General features: G+C 45.1%; 2 protein-coding genes and 1 non-coding gene across 4 annotated transcripts; 2 read left to right on the top strand and 1 right to left on the bottom strand.

Moving 5' to 3' along the window:
• The first annotated feature begins 334 nt into the window (after nt 1-334).
• LOC116889757 (uncharacterized protein KIAA2012-like) lies at nt 335-19,839 on the top strand. Its single transcript, XM_032890619.1, has 4 exons — nt 335-404; nt 16,897-16,987; nt 18,954-19,116; nt 19,679-19,839. Coding segments are annotated over exons 2-4 (300 nt in total). The 5' UTR covers nt 335-404; nt 16,897-16,985; the 3' UTR covers nt 19,814-19,839.
• Nucleotides 4,447-4,518, bottom strand: Trnap-agg. Its single transcript has one exon. It is a non-coding gene; the product is annotated as a tRNA-Pro (tRNA).
• Nucleotides 5,327-7,422, top strand: LOC116889756 (heterogeneous nuclear ribonucleoprotein H-like). Of its 2 annotated transcripts, none has more exons than XM_032890618.1 (2): nt 5,327-6,601; nt 6,652-6,771. In XM_032890618.1, exons 1-2 carry the CDS (start codon nt 5,384-5,386, stop codon nt 6,769-6,771), a joined length of 1,338 nt encoding a protein of 445 aa, XP_032746509.1. In that variant the 5' UTR covers nt 5,327-5,383. The 2 variants fall into 2 exon arrangements, with proteins under 2 accessions (XP_032746509.1, XP_032746508.1); XM_032890617.1 differs by having other exon boundaries at nt 5,674-5,781; nt 5,921-7,422.
• Nucleotides 19,840-19,973: the final 134 nt, after the last annotated feature.

Here is a 19,973-nt window from a genome sequence, read left to right as displayed (position 1 = left end):
GGCACTCTGGAGAAAGAGGCCGGAGGATCTCTGTGAGTTCAAAACCAGCCTGATCTACACAGTGAGTTCCAGGATAGCCAGGGCTACATAATGACACCCCGTCTCAAAAATCCAGTAGTAGTAGTAGTAGTAGTAGTAGTAGTAGTAGTAGTAGTAGTAGTAGTAACAACAACCATCATCATCATCATTGTCATCGTCCCCAGCACCACTAAGAAAAAAGGAGGTGGGAAGACAACTAAGGACGCTGTGGTCCACTTTACCCGAAGGGCATGGACAGAGGGGAGTTTGCACTTCTTTTGTCTCATTCTTCTTTTGTGTGTAAACCCAACAGGAACATGGAGATGAACTTGCCTATCGTGAAGAAGCAGGAGGACCCCACAGAGGAAACGTGGAAGGCAGCCAAGGTAGTGTCAGCTGGTGATTTGGTTATCTATCACTGAGACTGCCCAGATAGAGCTGGTGCTGTCCGATCTATGATCAGAGAATCTTTCCACTTCCCTTCAGATGGTGCACTGGAGGTTAAAAGCAGAGTCCTCTGACTGTCACAGGCAAATGTGAGAGACACGCTTTCTGTTCTTCCACTATCTAAAGATTTCTTCCCGCTGGAGACTGCGGACTGATAGTAGGGACTCGAGGGCGTGCACAACCTCAACCCCACCCCAAGCATCTGCACTTCTCTGTCTCCTGCTTTCATGGAGGTGTGCACATGCTGGTGAGGAGGCTGGAGTTCTGTGCCTACAGACATGCTGGTGTGAGGAAGCAGGACCTTTCTGTTGTTTTTAGAGACCTAGCTGCTATCATCCAGAGCTGGCGAGAATGTCTTGATACACCTTGCACAGAGGCACAGGCCTTTAATCCTAGCACTTAGGAGATAGAGACAGATCTCTGGGAGTTCAAGGCCAGCCTGGTCTACTTAATGCTAGAACAGCCAGCACCACAGAGAGCTCCTTTCTCAAACAGTACGCCTTGGTGGTAGCTATATTTGACTGTGATGGGTGGTGGTAGTTCTCTGAAATACTGAGCCTGGGACCACTGGGTGTGGGGGCACACAGTTCACAGCTCAGAGACTGAGTTAGGCTCTAAGCTCCTTTGTGGGCACCTGGGCACATTACTATCTGTAGTCAACTGGGGTTCTGGCTGTTCTTTATCCTTATTGCTTCTTGGTTTGGTTTGGTTTTAGTTTTGCTTGTGTGTTTTGAGACAGTCTCAATGTATGACTTTGGCTGTCCTGGAACTCACAGACATTCCCCTGCCCCTGCCCCTGCCCCTGCCCCTGCCCCTGCCCCTGCCCCCTGCCCCCCCTGCCCCTGCCCCTGCCCCTGCCCCTGCCCCTGCCCCTGCCTCATACTGGCATCAGAGGCGGGTGCCATAACGCCATAATCCTCATTGCTTCTTGCAGAAGTGGAAGTGGAAACCGCTTACATTTCTAAGAGTGGGTTCCAGGCCAGACAGAAGCCATGCGCTTAGTGTTGCCATACAAACGTGTGCAGCAGAGGGAGCACACGGGACAGAACGCCTAAACCATGTGAGGCACAGAGGGGCGCTTTCTCTCTTACCTGGTCCCTTAAAGTCACAAGCGAGTGCACTGCCCGGGCAGACAGCCGCAGGTCTGTGCTACTAAACTGAACTTCAACTATGTAACGGGGTACACACCTTCACCTCTCAAGCATGGCACACCAGGGGCCGCTAACAGAACTCTGCTCTCTAAGCCGTGATTAGGGATGAGGAAAAAAAATGAAGCCCCTTAATGAACACCAGTCTCACTTTGGCGTGACAGCAAACTAACATCTACCCTCTTGTGGTTGCTACCAAACTGTGAAACAGCACAGACTCTGTCTCCTTAAGAGGAAGGTTTCGATCTTCCACTATTTCTTTCCATTGACGTCCTACTCAAAAATAATTTATACCGATTTATTATTTCTAAAGATGTATTAATTTTTATTTTCTGTGAATGGGTGTTGTACTGGCATGTATGTCTGTGTACCATGTGCATGCTGTGCCTTGAGGAGGCCAACAGAGGGTGTCAGATCCCCTGAAATTGTACTTACAGACAGTTGTGAGCCACCATGTAGTTGCTGGAAATAGAACCCGGGACCTCTGGAAAAGGAGCCAATGCTCCTAATCGCTGAGCCATCCCTCCACCCCATACTGATATTTAATGGTGTCATTCTTTGTGGGTATCTGACAAGAATATATTATGGTAGTATGAGGCCTAGGTTGGTCAAGATTTTAAGCGAGGATTCTTCTAACATGAGCCCTGTCACCCCTATCCTCAAAGCTGGGTGACACTAGCCAGGAGAATGTACCCTGACCTTCAGACTGTCCCTATTGTAAATCACTGGTCCAGAATGTGAGCCCTGACAGCTCCGGCGTCTCGGCCAAGTGCAGCGGAGGCTTTAGGCAGCACAGAACAAGCTAAGCAGTGACTGAGTCCGTCAAAACAGATTTCCTGTCTCATGACGCCAGGGCAGGCTCCGGCCAAGTCCTCGGAGGTTAGCCAGACACTCTCAACGCAACAAAATGCCACCGCTGAAAGTCACAAGAGGCCTTCGCCTGTCTCAATGACAAATGCTAATTTTTAGAAAGGCTTTCCGGTCTTGGAAGGCAAGAAGGAAATACCAAGGAAGTGCTTTTAGCTGTTTAAAGAACAATTCTCCCCTTTGGTCTTAATGGTCATGCCGTTTTTCCTACTTTCAATTCAGTAGTGACCTGCATGGTTTATTATAAGGAGTGAGTCAGAGCCTGGATACAACTCAGTGTTAGAGCATTGTCTGGAATGTGCGAGGCCCTGGGTTCAATCGCCAGTATTACATATATTACACATACATACATAAGTACATTTTTTAAAAATATGAGTGAGCTAGTGAAAGGACTTAGAATTTTCTTGCAAGTTTCCACAAGATAAGGTCCACCAGCAACCTCCAAATCTTGGGCAGACTGGGGAAATGGCTCTTTTCCCAAAGTCCAAAGAAAGGATAAAAGGTCAATTCTAGTTACTTCCTAGACCAATGGTTCTTAAAGATTAGTGCACTTCAGAAGCACCTGCAAGTTTTGTTTTAAGACAGGGTTTCTCTGTGTAGCCCCGGCCATCTTGAAACTCACTCAGGTAGACCAGAGATCCACCTGCCTCTGCCTCCTGAGTGTTGGGATTAAAGATGTGTGCCCCCACCACCGCCGCCCACAGCCCAGCATCACCTGGAAGGTTTCTGGTGGCCCTTGCCTGAATTCTGGCAGTTGGAAGGCAGCGTGCAAATTCAAGGCCAGCCTGGGCTATAGACAGACCCTGCTTCCAAAATTAAACAAAGAGAGTTAGAGAGATGGCTCCATAATCCGGAGAGCTCTCTGCTCACGAGTTCAATTTCAAGCACTCACATCAGGTGCTAAATGACTGTCCGTAACTCTGGCTCCAGCATATCTGTCACCCTCTTCTGGCCACCAGAAGTACCCACACATACACAGCATACATTTACAGACACATGTATATACCGGTAAATAAAAACAAATCTTTAAAAATGTTTTAATTAAAGGAGACAAAACAAGCAGAACCAACAATGGTGGAAAAAAGATTTCTGGGCTCCTCTGAAACATTTTTAGCTTTGTTTGACCTGGACAGAGGCCTGGCAATGCGGATTTTTAGTGAATTTCTCACTTGATGCTGGAGGCCCAGGGACCACACTCTCGAGCCACAGTCCTGAAGCCTGTTTCCAGTATTATTTCTCTGAGTTTTCCAGGGTCTTTCTTAATCTGTTCTTTTAAAAGATAATAGGATTTAGGGAAGGAATTAGTGAGCAGGCAGTATTTAGAATATGCTTGGAATACCTGTCTGAGGGGGCTGAGGCCAAGGCTTAGTCAGTACACTGTGAGGCAAACACCAAGCAGAGGATCCCGTCCCCAGCACCTCACAAACTGGGTGTGGTGGACTTATCTATAATCCCAGTACACAAGAGGTGGAACCAGGAAGATTGGACCTTCACAGTCATGCTGGCTATGAAAAGAGTTCGAAGCCAGCCCTGGACACATCTCCAAAAGACAATTTAAAAAAGGAATACCTGTCATAGATCAAATGCTCACCAACGGTTGGCCGTGAGTCCATTGTTTAAGTTTTAACGTCTGTGTGTGTGTGTGTGTGTGTGTGTGTGTGTGTGTGTGTGTGTGTGTGTGTACATCTGGGTTAGATATATGTATATGATGCAGGTACCCGTGGGAGCTGAGCTGAATCAGGTCCCCCTAGACTTACAGATGCAAGCAGGTGTGAGCCGTCCAAAACGGGTCTAAGGACTTGAACTCAGATCCTCTACAAAACCGTTAGCACTCTTAACTGCGGATGGGGCCATCGCTCCAGACCCCATTCTGTCTTGTCAAAGCCTTGATTATATAGCCATAATTTGCATCCTGTCAGATGCTTGCAAAATTATTTCTTTCCTTTTTCTTTTTTTTTTTTGGGGGGGGGGGGGCTGGGGATCGAACCCAGGACCTTGTGCTTCCTAGGCAAGCGCTCTACCACTGAGCTAAATCCCCAACCCCTATTTCTTTCCTTTTAAGCACTCGGACACTTGTTCTTTGATGGACTTATTTACTTTTCTGTGGCAATCCTTCTTTCGCTGAAGTCCAGACATCACTGTGATTAAGAACACTTACTTCCTGGGTTCGAATCCCCACTCTACCACTTACTAGCTGTGTAGCCTTGAGGAAATTACTGAATTTCTCTGGACATCTTCCCTGGGGTGGTTATGATAAAGGAGTTGACTGGACAGGCCTAGACAAGTAACTGTCCCAGATGGTCTTCAAGATGTGCTATTAGCAACTTTCTTTGATCTGTATATTTTGGGGTCTTGAGATCTAGGCTGGCTTCAAACTCACTGTGCAGCTAAGGATGACTTTGAACTCCCTGTTACTTCTGCCTCCCAAATGCTGAGATTATCGGCCTGTGCCATCATGCCCAGAAATCTATTTAAAAATAAGCAGAAAAGACATCTTTAATTATATAGTCATAATTGGTATTAATACCTTATCAAGAGAGCCTTGGGCTAACATGATAACTACTTTCCAAGCCAGTCTCCATTACAAGGCACTTGTTATTAAGGACTCAATTAATCCTCTGCCTTGGTCCTTTAGATGAAGACCTGACAAGGGTGGGGATCCTGAGATGAACTAGGAAGCCTCTGTTCTGTACAGTGGGCACAATATCACTCCTTGAGAGCCAGGTGTGGCAGTCCCAGGTGTGGCTACATATATGGCTACCCTGATCTATATAGTGAGAGACTCTCTCTGAAGAAACAAAAGCATTCCTTAAAATGTGGTAGAATGGATTTTTCCTCAGCCACGCCGAGGCTTTGTGTGGAGCCCTGCAGTCTGTTTGGACGCCAGGACCAGCGAAGAGACGATGATGCTGGGAGCAGAAGGCGGAGAGGGCTTCGTGGTGAAGGTCCGGGGCTTGCCCTGGTCCTGCTCCGCGGATGAAGTGCAGCGGTTTTTTTCTGACTGCAAAATTCAAAATGGGGCTCAAGGTATTCGTTTCATCTACACCAGAGAAGGCAGACCGAGTGGCGAGGCTTTTGTTGAACTTGAATCAGAAGATGAAGTCAAATTGGCCTTGAAAAAAGACAGAGAAACTATGGGACACAGATATGTTGAAGTATTCAAGTCAAACAACGTTGAAATGGATTGGGTGTTGAAGCATACTGGTCCCAATAGTCCTGACACGGCCAATGATGGCTTTGTACGGCTTAGAGGACTCCCTTTTGGATGTAGCAAGGAAGAAATTGTTCAGTTCTTCTCAGGGTTGGAAATCGTGCCAAATGGGATAACATTGCCGGTGGACTTCCAGGGGAGGAGTACGGGGGAGGCCTTCGTGCAGTTTGCTTCACAGGAAATAGCTGAAAAGGCTCTAAAGAAACACAAGGAAAGAATAGGGCACAGGTATATTGAAATATTTAAGAGCAGTCGAGCTGAAGTTAGAACTCATTATGATCCACCACGAAAACTTATGGCCATGCAGCGGCCAGGTCCCTATGACAGACCTGGGGCTGGCAGAGGGTATAACAGCATTGGCAGAGGAGCTGGCTTTGAGAGGATGAGGCGTGGTGCTTATGGTGGAGGCTATGGAGGCTATGATGATTATAATGGCTATAATGATGGCTATGGATTTGGTTCGGATAGATTTGGAAGAGGAATGTCTGACCACAGATACGGGGATGGTGGCTCCACTTTCCAGAGTACAACGGGACACTGTGTACACATGCGGGGATTACCATACAGAGCTACTGAGAATGACATTTATAATTTTTTTTCACCACTCAACCCTGTGAGAGTACATATTGAGATTGGACCTGATGGCAGAGTAACTGGTGAAGCAGATGTTGAGTTTGCAACCCATGAAGATGCTGTTGCAGCTATGTCAAAAGATAAAGCAAATATGCAACACAGATATGTAGAACTCTTCTTGAATTCTACAGCAGGAGCAAGCGGTGGTGCTTATGGTAGCCAAATGATGGGAGGCATGGGCTTGTCAAACCAGTCCAGTTACGGTGGCCCGGCCAGCCAGCAGCTGAGTGGTGGTTATGGAAGTGGCTATGGTGGCCAGAGCAGCATGAGCGGATATGACCAAGTTTTACAGGAAAACTCCAGTGATTTTCAATCAAACATTGCATAGGTAGCCAAGGAGCAGTGAACAGCAGCTACTACAGTAGCGGAAGCCGTGCATCTATGGGCGTGAATGGAATGGGAGGGATGTCTAGCATGTCTAGTATGAGTGGTGGATGGGGAATGTAATTGATTTTGATCACTGACTCTTGGTCAAAAAAATTTTTTTAAAACCCTTCAGTTTAACAGTTTTTGCAATCCAGCCTTGTGGTTTTAATGCCTGCTCTCTTAAGTGAACTTTGGCATCGATCACTCAAAGAAGGTTCAATGTTGAACATAGCAGTCACCTAGGATGATAGGGCAAAGTTGAGTAACTTTAACTGTTAAACTTAATTCCTAGCTTTTCTCTAGTTATGTAGGATGTATGTAAGCAGTAAGTGTATTTAGGTTAAAGCAGTTGAATTATGTTAAATGTTGCTCTTATACATACATACATTGAACACTGTTGATGCATGTTGAAAAGACATGCTTTTTTTGTAAAACTATAGGAGCTGCGTCTACAATTAAAAGTGAAACATTTGACATGTTTGTTAATTCTAAATTCATTTGATAAACCTGTAAGGCACGTGAGTTTAAAGCTCTTTTCTTTTTTTTAAGTTAATGGAGAAATTCTGAGACGCGATACCATTACTTTTTAGGATTTTTGGTCTTGGTGTTTGTACGAAATTCTGAGGCCTTGATTTAAGTCTTTCATTGTATTGTGATTTACTTTTAGGTGTATTGAGCTAAGTGAACCTTGTCAAATAAATCTTCCTTTTAAAAGCTAAAAAAAAAAAAAAATGTGGTAGAATGGGGTTGGGGATTTAGCTCAGTGGTAGAGCGCTTGCCTAGCAAGTGCAAGGCCCTGGGTTCGGTCCTCAGCTCCAGAAAAAAAAAGAATAAAAAAATGTGGTAGAATGCTTTAAGATTTATGCTACGCAACAAGCTTGGGCCCTCGTGCTCACGAGGCAAAGCCTCCATCACTCCTACCTCCCCAACCTTGCCTTAAGGTAGTCTGAGAAAGTTCTCAGCTCCTTCCTGAAGGACCAGCCTAGAATAGTAATGGGGGGGGGGGAACCTTAGAAAACAGTGAGCCACTTCTACAACTCTATTCAGGAAGAGAAGGCCCAGGACCTGCTGCCTCATCAAGAGAAATGTGGGGGACTGGAGAGATGGCTCAGTGGTTAAAAGCACTGGCTGCTCTTCCGGAGTGCCTGGGCTCAATTCCTGGCACCCATGTGGTTTCTTAGGATTACTATTGTAATAAATACCGAGACCAAGTCCCTGGACCCACCTACAGAAGCTGGGAAAGTCAGGGTCCTGCAGCTGAACCGAGCTAAACACAGGGGGACGCCGCTACCCACAGGCATTAGCAGGCATGCATACAGCGGGACAGGTTATGTTTCTGTCCTGTAGAGCCCACATTCCCACCTCTTAGACTCGTAGTCACTCTTCCTCTCATGTCACTCTTTAGCTCAGTGTGTTTTCTCTCTCCACCACAAACACTAGGCTCTAGCTGCACACGCTGGGGCTTCCCTAAGAGGGACTAAGATGCTCCTGCTTCCTCCATCGGACTTTGTGGTATCAAAGTATAAGAAAGCAACATTTAATGCATTTGTGAATTGTGAGGATCTGGCGGTCTGCTCTCCATTGACCCTAGCAAGAGCTGTCTGGGGAGCTAGGCTCTCTACTTAAAGTAAGCCCTATATTAGGTAGCATCCCAAGCTGTCTGTTTCCCGGTTCACTCCAAGTCACTTGCCGCCTCCACTTTGCGGGGAGGCCTGAAATCTTACTCAGGTTCACACGTGTGTGTTGGATAACCACTAGGTGCCACCTTGGAGTCTATGACTTATGTGTGTGCTTGAAGGCAAGGCTACCTCCAAGACCTTGCATACATCCCACAAATGAGTGAAGGAAAGAACCAGATGAATGGAGGAACATGCTGTTCTTAGGAAATTCATGACAACAATGGCAAGATCCATACCTACCCTCGGGAGCTTACAGTGAAGATTGCAGTGTTGAGCACCACAGACTTCCCAATAAAGAAACAGGGCCGGCAGGAATAGCAGAGACCATAGATCTACAATTGGGGGGACTCAATGGCCACCAGTCAGCACATTCATCTCCACCATAGTCAAAGAAGCATCCATCAGGATGAGGAACACAACAGGGTGGAGAGCACAACAGGGTGGGTAATGCTGGTCTGTCAGCAGCTTCTAGATAGCTGATAGCCTGCCCACTGGCTCTGGTAACTGCCCTCAGGCTGGCTAGGGCATAAGTAGGTACATCATGTGTATACACAAGGTCTAGACCAAACGTTTCTGTGAAGTCCCCCTGTCTGGACTTCCTCTGAGAACTTGTTAAAGATGCAGATGCTGAGCTGAGCTCTCCCTCAAGACACACACACACACACACACACACACACACACACAATTCCAAACAGACAGTTAGAATGAGGAGACTCTCAGGGTTGTCTCTTTGTTTTGTTTGGTGCTGGAGACTAAACCCAAGGTCTGGCACTTGCAAGGCTACCAATGAGCAAAATCTCCATCCTCAGCACAGAGCTCAGGCCCCTTCCGCCACCCCTGCAGGACTGTATTTTTTCCCTTTGAGAAACAAAGCGGCATGGGTCATTAGGAGAGCGGACCCAAGGACAGACAGGCCTGTCACTGGTGAAGGCAACTGTCCTCAGTGCACAGGGCTACAGCTCCTGACAAAAAGACAAGTCCCCGTAGGAGCTTCAAGACCCCAGGCAGGGAGGGGGTCTCCCTGAAGGCTGGCTCTCTCCAGAGTCCTGTCCTCAGCTCTTTTTTCCCCCTCTTTGAGTGGCCCACCATGCTGCTACATGCTGGGACCACCCATGGGTGCCATGCAGGTGGGCCTAGGAGATTGGAGAGAAGGTGAGAGGCAGATGAGCCACTGGGACAATTCAGACTTTTAAATTAACACACTTTTTGGGGGGTCTGTTTGCCACACCATCACTGGAAGAGTGGAGAAAAGATACGTAATTTGGGGCATGTCTGGTATTTTGTGTGAGGCTCTGTGAGGTGCTCTCAAACCAGGAAGGGGAAGAGCTGAAATAAAAGCACACAACACAGTTTTCTACCAGGCTCTTGAGTCTTAAAGCATTGAACCATCTGTGTGCTCTAAAGAGAAAGAATGGCAGTCAGGACACACACCTGCACACACCTGCACACACCTGCACACACACACACACACACACACACACACACACACACACACACGCACACACACACTACATGCACATAGGAAATGTAGTATTTTTTTTCTAACCCCAGCTCGACTCGTGGAGATTGTTTAGAATCCCTGGAGATTCTTTTCTATTGCAAGTTAAGGGAGCTGGGGCTGTCAGGTCAGAGTTCTACAGTCCCTGCTAATTAATAAAGCCATGGTCTCTGGAGCTTGTGGGCATCTAGTTCAGTTCTGAGGGCTTTTCTGGACACAGCTCTGGCTTCCAAGAGCAAATGGCAGAGAGGGAGCAAGAGCCATGGTGGCAAGGCTGCTGTAGTGGGAGAGGCTGGGGGAGGGCAGGGAATGGCCAGGTTCCTACTCAGCTATGAAGGTGAAAAGTGTGTGCTTGGGAGCCAGGGTGACTTGAGAGGCTGGAAGGTGGTGGCACCATGCAAGAGCAGTCTCATGAAGACCACCAGACTCCTGCTCCCGGTTGCTCCCTGTACAGACACACGTTGCTAGATTCTGGGCTCAGAAGATCCTAGATGAATGACACATCCCCTACAGCATTCTACTTCATCCTGGGAGCCAGGGCGCAGAACACCTTTATAAATGCGTCTGCACACTCCCACTTGGAGTGTGGAACCAAAAATTTCCCCAGAACACAGCTGTCACCTTCAAGTCTGAAAACATCTTCACCATCTAGAAAAGAACACTCATTTCTCACAAAGAACCTACATTTGTCAAAACAAACAGCAGATGAAACTGGAGATAAAGACGGCATAAGAAAAGAAAACCACCGGGCACGATGGTGCATGTACAATCTCACCACATCAGAGCTGAGGCAAGAGGGTCTCCGAGGTCAAGGCTAGCCTGGGCTACATGGCAAAACACTATCTCAAAAACTGGAGCGGAAGGAAGGCTGGCCAGTTCTATTATCAAAAATGTGTAATTCCTAAGACAGTATTTAGGTTGAATCCTTACACTTAAACTGTAAAGATAATAATAATAATAATAATAATAATAATAATAATAATAATAGTCCAGTAAAGGGGTTAGGGGTTTAGCTCAGTGGTAGAGCGCTTGCCTAGGAAGCGCAAGGCCCTGGGTTCGGTCCCCAGCTCCGAAAAAAAGAACCAAAAAAAAAAAAAATAATAATAATAATAATAATAGTCCAGTAACTTAAATCAATTTATCATAGGAATTCAAAATAGCTGGCTTTGGGTAAAGCCAGTGGGGTGTAGCTCAGTGGGGAAGTGCTTGCCCAACTGATGTGAAGTACTGGGACCAACATCCAGCACTATAAAAATAAATAAATATGTACATAAAATAATAATAAGCTCTGGCTATCCTGAAACTCCCTTGGGAGGCCAGGCTGGCCTCGAACTCACAGAAATCTACCTGTCTCAAAAAGACAGCCTAAGCTACACAAAGAAATCCTGTCTTTAAAAAATAAAATTGATAGGTGATAGATAAGATAGATAGACAGACAGACATAAAATAAAATAAAATAAAATAAAATAAAATAAAATAAAATAAAATAAAAAGGCAAGATAGGAATAGGAGAAGAGACTTTCTGATCCAGATAAGTACATGTATAAGAGCTCTCCTGTAACCGTGAAGCATCACGACTGAGTAAAACTTCAGAAGCCATCTCTCTAGAAACAGGTCCAGCATACAGACACCCTCTGTCACTGCTTCTGCACACATGTTTACTGCGCTCATCAGCATCGTAAAGGAAAGAGGCAAGGGATGACCAGAAGGAGGAAATAGTGAGTGGACCGGAAGGAAGAGATGGTGAGCGGACCGGAAGTAGGAGATGGTGAGCGGACCGGAAGGAGGTGATGGTGAGCAGACCGGAAAGAGGAGATGGTGAACGACCGGAAAGAGGAGATGATTCTCAGTACTCCAGATGATGTTATCACGTAGGACTGTGCTGGTGTTCGTTAGTTTTGTGTCAGAGATAAAAATTAGAGCTTTAGTTGGTATTCAGTTGCAGGGGGTTCGATCCTTGGTCACATATCTCTTGCTTTGGGCTGCAGAAAGCAGAACATCGGGGCAGAGAGTATGAAGCAGAGTGGGAAGTAGAGAAAAGAAGGAACAGGGATCTCAATGTCTACTTCAAAGACACCCTATCTTTCTTCCTCTAGGCGCAAATCCTAAAGGTACCACTACCTCCTAATATCAGCACAGGCTGGTGACCAAGCTTTTTTAGCACACAACTCATGAGAGGCATCTGCTATCCAAATCCTAACAGACAAGTCATTAAAAACAAATGGACTATACACAGATTTTAAAAATCAACTGGGTAGTCTTTAAAGACACAAAATGTAAGTGAATTACTTTTCCCTTTTTTTGTTGTTGTTATTGTTGTTTGTGTTTTGCTGTTTCTTTGAGACGGGGTCTCATGTTGCCCAGGCCAATTTGGAACTCACTAGGTAGAGGAGGATGACCTTGCCTCCTGCCTCTGCTTCCCAAGATCTGGGATTATAGGTGTGTGTCACCAGGATGGATGTCGTAGGGTTTCTGTTGCTGCAACAAAATACCATGACCAAAAAGCAAGTCGGGGAGGAAAGGGTTTATTTGGCCTACACTTCCATGCTGTTCATCATGGAAAAAAGTCAGACAGGAACTCAAAAAGGACAGGAACCTGGAGGCAGAATCTGATACAGAGGCCATGGAGCCTTGCTTACTGGCTTGGTTCACATGGCTTGCTCAGCCTGCTTTCTTACAGAACCCAGGGCCTCCAGCCCGAGGATGACTCCACCCACAATGGGGTGGGCCCCTTCCCCTGATCACTAACCAAGGAAAGGCTGTGATCTTATGGAGATATTTTCTCAACTGAGGTTCCTTCCCTTTAGATAACTATAGCTTGTGTCAAGTTGACATAAAGCTAACCAAGACAATAGGCATAAGTTGAATTTAAGATTAATCATTGTTATGGAAAACCCTAAGTGTATACAGAGGCACCAGAACAGTACAGAGAGCAGTGCCCCCATTGGAGAATAGCTCAGAGAAGCAACACTCTCATTGGCCAGCATTCTCCATATAACACCAACTCCGTCCTCTCTTATCACTTCCAGGCTTATATTGTTTAACCCATGTACACCCACACAGTTCTAAAAAACAAGAGAGGACTCTTGGCATAACTGTGAAGCCATTTCTCTTGGCTAGTTTCATATCAGCTTGACACAAGCTATAATCACCAGAGAGGAGGGATGTAAATGGCATTTTTAAATGTTATTTAATAACTACTAGTTATTAATATGACCTGGCCACCTTAGCACAATTACACCTAATCTATTTTTCTATACAATAGACTGCTAACTCCCCAGCTGTGCTCCCCAAGTACTTGCTGTTTGAGTCTTGCCTGGGTTATTTTTGCTCCGTCAGGGAACATGTTGTTTGTCCATGTGCTCCTGGTCCATCTCATCCAATGGAGACCTCCTCTTCTCTCTTTCTTTCTCCTTCTCCTCCTCTCTCCTCATGGTCCCTACTTGAGACCCTCAGTCCAGTAACCAAAACCACGTACCTCTATTCCCCCCAGTAATTAACTGAGGTCCCTTATATTTAACCAATAGCTTTAACTTAGGGAGCAAGGTTTACAAGGAACACATGTGAGAATCTGCTCACCAGTGGCAACCAGGTCTTGGGGTTTAGCGTTTGTATATACAGTACCAGAGCAACTCTCAACAGAAGACGCCTCCATAAGGATCCACGACAGGCAAGCCTACAGGGTATTTTCTTAATTGGTGACTGATGGGAGAGGGCCCAGCCCGTTGTGGGTGGTGCCATCGCTGGGCTGGTGGTCCTGGGTTCTATAAGAAAGCTGGTTGAGTAAGCCATGGGGAGCAAGTCAATAAAAGCCCCCTTCCATGGCCTCTGCACCAGCTCCTGCCTCCAGGTTCCTGCTCTAGTTGAGTTCTTGCCTTAGCTTCCATTAATAGACTATGCCTCAGGATATTTAAACCAAATAAACCCTGATGTGTCACCACAGCAGTAGAAACCTAACTAAGACATCATGGCACCTAAAAATCCAAAGAATTCTTAAATGTGACTGATGATGTTTTCATAGTTTTCAAGTTCTTAATTGTTTTACGATGGTGACTTTTGATTATAATTAGTTAATATGGCCTTTAAATGTTATTTAAATTATAGATTCTACTCTATTTCTTAAATTCCCTTCTTTTAATTTATGCTCTGAAAATTGGGCCACTTGGTCCAATGGTGTTGATTTTGCTGCCTGCTCCTGTCGTGGTTTCTTGTGTCTCGTGGCTTTTCTGTTTCCTGTTGTTATTCAGTTCTTCAGTCTAGAGACTTAATCAGATTCAGGTTTTGTTGTTCCATTTGGAAAGGCCAGTTCTGTGTCCCTCAGGACACAGAATGTTCACTTGTCTCTTTACAATGCCAGTAGTTAGAGATCCATCAGTCCTGGGAGTGACAAAAATAATGCCATATGGAATTCTATCAATGCTTCCTCAATTCCTAGTTGGGAAATTCTGACACAGAGTTCCCCTTATCCAATGGTATAGTTCACATAGGGAGGGAGGACAGTTGGTCAGTCTCTCCCTCTATGGATCAGTTTTCAGTGATGGCTCCCCATCAGCCCCCGAAAGAGATCTCATTTTCAGAGTATCATTGCAAATTATTAACTTGTGGACCTTTACATGGAAAAAATAAGTTTAAGATAATATATGAAGAGTGATTTCATTTGAATAACTAAAAATAGACATGAATAAATATAATCTTCTATATAACCGTAGATAGCATTCACAGACAGTAAGAGCTACTGTCACAGAGACGGCTACTGAACAGGGCGTAGTGGCCTGGGACCGCCTGAGGCGCCTACCGAGCTTCTTTCTTTTACTATTTTTATTTCATTTTTTATTTAGTTTGGTCTTTTGTTTCTTGTTTTGTTTTGTTTTTTCAAGACAAGGTGCCTTTGTGTAGCCTTGGCAGTCCTGGAACTCCATCTATAGACCAGGCTAGCCTTGAACTCACAGAGTTCTGCCTCTGCCTCTGAGTGCTGGGGTCAAAGGTGAGCCACCACAGCCCAGCTGCAAGATTCTTTCTTCAGAAAGAAAGGAAGAAGGAAAGAAAGGCAGACAGTGACCCATAAATTAATCTATCAGTTTGAAGCAATCATAAAAGTCCCGTCAGATGGACTGACACACGCTTTCAATCCCACACTTGGAAAGCTGAAACATGAAGACTAAATTCCAGGCAAGCCTGGGCTACATAGTGAGACCAAAAAGCAATTATATCACAGGGACACCTGTCTTGTGAGAGGCTTAGTGTAGCACCCTCGGTGGGTTAATTGCTGCAAGGGCAGATTTTTTTTTTTTTTTTTTTTTCCGGGGCTGGGGGCCGAACCCAGGGCCTTGTGCTTCCTAGGCAAGCGCGCTACCCCTGAGCTAAATCCCCAACCCCAGGGCAGATTGTTATAAATCAAACTGCTTCCCTGGCTTGCTCTCTTGATGCATAACACAACTGGCTCTTCTACAGGTCTCTACTTCTTCTCTTCCACAAAGCCATGATTCTTCCATAAATAAATACTCCATTTCTTTATTGGGAAAATGTGAATCAAATATGTGAGAGTATTCAAATCTCACATAACTAAGTGGGAAGTCCATGGGTAGTGAGTACACAAAGTTTTTGTTCTACACTCTGCATAGTTACATAGATGTCAGAAGTCAACGCCTAAATACCAAGTTATTTTTCTAAGGGAAAGACACCCCCTTCTCTGGCTCCATACCCATTCAAAGATTCAATTCTGATCACGAACGGTGGAGTAACACCAGTGTAAGCCTCCTTCTGGACAGTACAATTGCACCCTCTGGTGGTCATCTTGTGCTCTGTACCCAAGTTCAGAAAAAATTGTACAAAGCAGGGTATGACTTCAGTGAGAATGTGTCATGTCCCATCCTGTCTTTCTTCCCTACTCCCAAGCAGCCATATTCAAAAAGAAATTACCACAAAGGTCCACTTGTCATGGATATATCCTAGGTACTGTAGTCATCTACTACTACCTGATAATGTCACATACAGAAAGCAAAAGAAACTGTCAGGCACATTCCTCAGTCACATTGACATTAATAGTCTCTCCCCACTCCAAAGCCTGGAGGTGATGTATAAGAGTATCACCTGAATGTGTGAGAATGGCAAGGGGGAACCCAGTTGCAAGGAAGCCCTGGCAGGTAGGGGAACATGATCAAGTGAACACTGGAGGATGCTTGACCATGGTATTAGAAGGTTGGCGGTGTGATGTGCATAAGCCTCCCCCATAAGGATAACACTGTTTAAAGCAGTTTATTTTTAGAGTTATAACCACACTGGGGTTTCAAGAAAACAAGATTAAAACTTCTAATCTAACATAATATTCTCTTGTCTACTTTTTCCTCCAATCTGCAGCCATCTAGATTTTTGTGATTGTTGTTTGATTTTTGAGATGGTCTGAATGTTAGCACTGGCTGGCCTGGAATATGAGGCGATCCTTCTGTCTCCTCTAGATTTTAATGAATTCTTGAGGTTTTCTATAGTCTTATTTTTTGTTGTTATTCAATTAATACTTTCCATATTTTAAGTAGTTATCTTTTTAGCCATAACTTTCTTTCCTTTCCTATGACTGGTACTAAGGTTTGAACACAGAGAGAAAGTAGTTCTACCTCTGAGTTATTCCTAGCCCTTACCTATAATTTTAAGTACCATAGTCATGTATAAGTCACTTCCAAAGTCTGTTAAACAACTATCTCTAATTTATCATTGCCAACAAATAAAATAAATAAGTTATTATAAAAGTTGACTTGTACTTTTAGATTGTTTCCACTGGTAAATACCCAGGTGAGAGTCCTGATTAAAGGCTAAAATAGTTTTCTGGGTCTAGACGTATACTGTCCTATCACTTTCCCAAGGATATTTTAGTAAGTTTAATGTCTCTTGCCACAAGCCAGCCTGGTCCCCAAACAGGTTTGTCACTCTCATCTGCATTGCTCACAGCTTAGCATAGACATTTTCTCTTGTCTGATTCCCTTCCAGGGAAAATACCTGGGTCATTGGCTGATGGAGGATTCTCTGTTCTCACAGACCCAGAACCAAGGAATGTGACCTTTGAACCCCTCAGCACTTCCCTGGCCGAGGACAACCAGCCCTCTGAGGCTGACACCTTAGAAAACATGTAAGTGTGCAACTTGTAGTGACTTGGACATTTGTTTTCATTAATGTGCTTTCTGGATTCTGTCGGTTGGTTTTGGTTTAGTTTCGTGAGATAACATGCAGGCAGTTGGGTTTAAAGGAAAGAGGTCCCTGGGTAGAGTGCCCATTGATAAGTGAGCTGCTTAGGTTTGGGTGGGGTGGTAAATTTTAACCATCTAGAAGCAGCCTTTTTGTGTGTCCATGCACCTGAGGTTAACTGAGACTCTGGAAGGCTTTGGACCATCAACTTACCCTGATTCCTCTCTACAGAGTTCATTAACCCTAGGTAGAATAAAGTTGGCAAGACACCATTGTGGCTTCTTCTCATCCCTGCCAACACAGGAACACCTTCCTGTGTGCTTACTATGAGCTCACTGGCCAATCCCAGGCAGCCTGGCACAGTCCTTTGTCCCCAGTCTCCTTTGGTTGTGCCTTCGCTGTAGACGTCTTTGCTACCAGCTGCAGCTAGACCATACTGTGGATTCCAAGAGCTGAGGTTGACTTGAGACCAGCAGTTTTGATCTAACAGAAGACTCACTTAGATAAAAAGGCTAGGGGAGGAGGGGGCCTTGACCATCAAGGTAGCCACAAAAGAGTTGGATGTTGTTTTTTTTTTTTTTAATATTCTATCCCTTTTCCCTTGACATATTTTAAACAGGTTCTTACAACTCTTCTTCCCCTAGCCAAAACCAATAAAATAATCAAATAATTTTTTTAATCAAGAGAGTAATAAAAAGGATAAAACACTCCACAAATTTCATTATAGTTATTGTGACTAAAATTCAGATTTAACACAAATTCCTAAATGAGAAAAAGAAAAGCAGCCATGTAGTCAGGTCTGTGGTGTTCATTTGCGGCCTACTTGTTCCTTAGGGGAAAATAGAAGTTTTCCTAGCACTAAATTCTAACCCAGACTTCTGTGAGTTTTTATAGAGTGACATTGAGTGATTTAAAGACTCGTGTATTTACAGGAAATTCCATCTACCTCATTCAACAAATATTTTTTAAGTTTCCACAGTAAAGCCCTGGGATAGCACACTGCAGTGAATACATTGATTTGACTAAAAAGAAAAAGACTAGGCCCAACACCCAGCAGGCACACAGCATACCTGCTGCTGTCCTTGCAACCCCCAGGCATAGGCCAGTGACAGCAATGACAACTGGGACACATAAGACAGAGCACCCATGGGGTTGGGGATTTAGCTCAGTGGTAGAGCGCTTGCCTAGCAAGCGCAAGGCCCTGCTCGGTCCCCAGCTCGAAAAAAAAAAAAAAAAAAAAAAGAAAAGAAAAGAAAAAGGAAAGACAGAGCACCCATGACCTTGTAGTAGCTGAATCCAATTAAGAATGAAACTCAGGGATGTCAAAGGAATGACTGGGACAGCTGCATATTTCCGAGATCATCTCTCCGAAAGGCCACGTTTCCTTTTCCAGCCAAGCCTTTGAGAGAAGACATTTCCGTTGTGTGGTTTTACTGTTAATTAAAGGCATAGAATGTGAGCATGCTCTGACTGTGCCACGTTGTCCCACTAGTTGATATCCAGGGTTGATTCAGTTGATCTGACTGGCTAGGTGGGTGTCCCCTTCCTCCTTCACTGTTCCATGTGTACCCCTCCCCAAGCTGCCAGCTTCATTACTGACAACACCTTTAACCCGAGAGAGGAGAGCCTGTTCTTCTTTGGTCAAGGGCATCCAGGAGACACACTTGAATTTCCCTGCTAAAACCTCCAAACAAGCTCTCAAAGGTGTGAATATACAATGAAAAGAAGCAAACTATTTTCCAACTGTCCATGTTTTAGGGCTTACCTTAAGTATCCCCCAAACCCAGAGTGAAGACACCATCTCCCTTATGCAGGAACAAGGTACCTGCACACATCACATATCACGTGCTCTCTTCACCCCCACTTGGCTTCCTCCATTCAACTCATCTGCTGTCTTGCTCTTTTCAAAGGGACAGAGATTACAACGTGCACCATCTGCACAGAGGACCTCTAGAACATGAGCCTGCATTCCAAAAGAAGTTGGATTCTGAGACTACATCTCTTCTTCCAAGAAAAAAGAAGAAAAGGAGACCAAAATTGATCCATCAGAAGATTCTAGTTGCCATCCACCATGTGAGTGTGAGAATAGAGAATCTGGCCCAGAAGCCCTGCCTGGACCCCTCCCAGGCTCCTTGTAGATGTCTGCAGGTTGCTAAATAGATAAGAACACCTGACTAGAGGGGCAGTGAGGGCTGAGGTCCAGTGATGGTCTGCTCACCAGGCCCTGCCCCTTCCACTAGGCTGCAACTTCCTGAAGGACAAGGGCCCCATTGCCAAACAATAATGCAAGTGGGTAACTATGGCCCCACTCTGCCAGCTTCTTTTAGGGGGTACCTCCATGTTGTTCCCATCCCATAGGGAGAGGTGAAGGCTGGTATGGCTCCTGATGCCTGCCTGGGCTCTTGTCAAAGTTAGTACAGGATGCAACATCGAATAAAGCCGACTATGACTTTAGTTAGTTGATCAACAGTGGCAGCACTGTCTCACAAACATGAAAAAGCTTCCTTTGCTTCAAGCTCTGCAGACCCATGACTTAACCTCAAAAAAGAAGGCCACCAAGGCCTGTTCTTACTCTTTCTCATCTAAAATTATTCCTATATGTATTACAGTTCTCTTCCTAAATTTCTTCCTTCAGGGAAGGGATTTGGTTGACAAAGCTAAGAGGAAAAAGAGAACCAAGACACACCAAGCCAAAGCTCCTAAGAAAGAGAGGGAAGGAAGGGGCCTGAGGCCAGCAGAGGCTGCAGGAGGTAAGCAGATATGCCTGTGAGGAACAGCCTGTGAGGGCCGACAGTGAGTATGAAGCATTAACAAATTGCATACTTGGGCTTGGATACTATACCCGGGGTTTTATATTATACACATTCGATATGTGTGTGAATGTCCTGACAGACAGGAGATGGCTCCTAGGGTCAAGCTTAGCCTGAGTA

The sequence above is a fragment of the Rattus rattus genome, unplaced genomic scaffold (genome assembly GCF_011064425.1).
Source record: "Rattus rattus isolate New Zealand unplaced genomic scaffold, Rrattus_CSIRO_v1 PGA_scaffold_81, whole genome shotgun sequence".
Lineage (NCBI taxonomy): Eukaryota > Metazoa > Chordata > Mammalia > Rodentia > Muridae > Rattus > Rattus rattus.
Note: the sequence above shows the minus strand (reverse complement) of the source record. Positions and strands in the feature narration are given on the sequence as shown.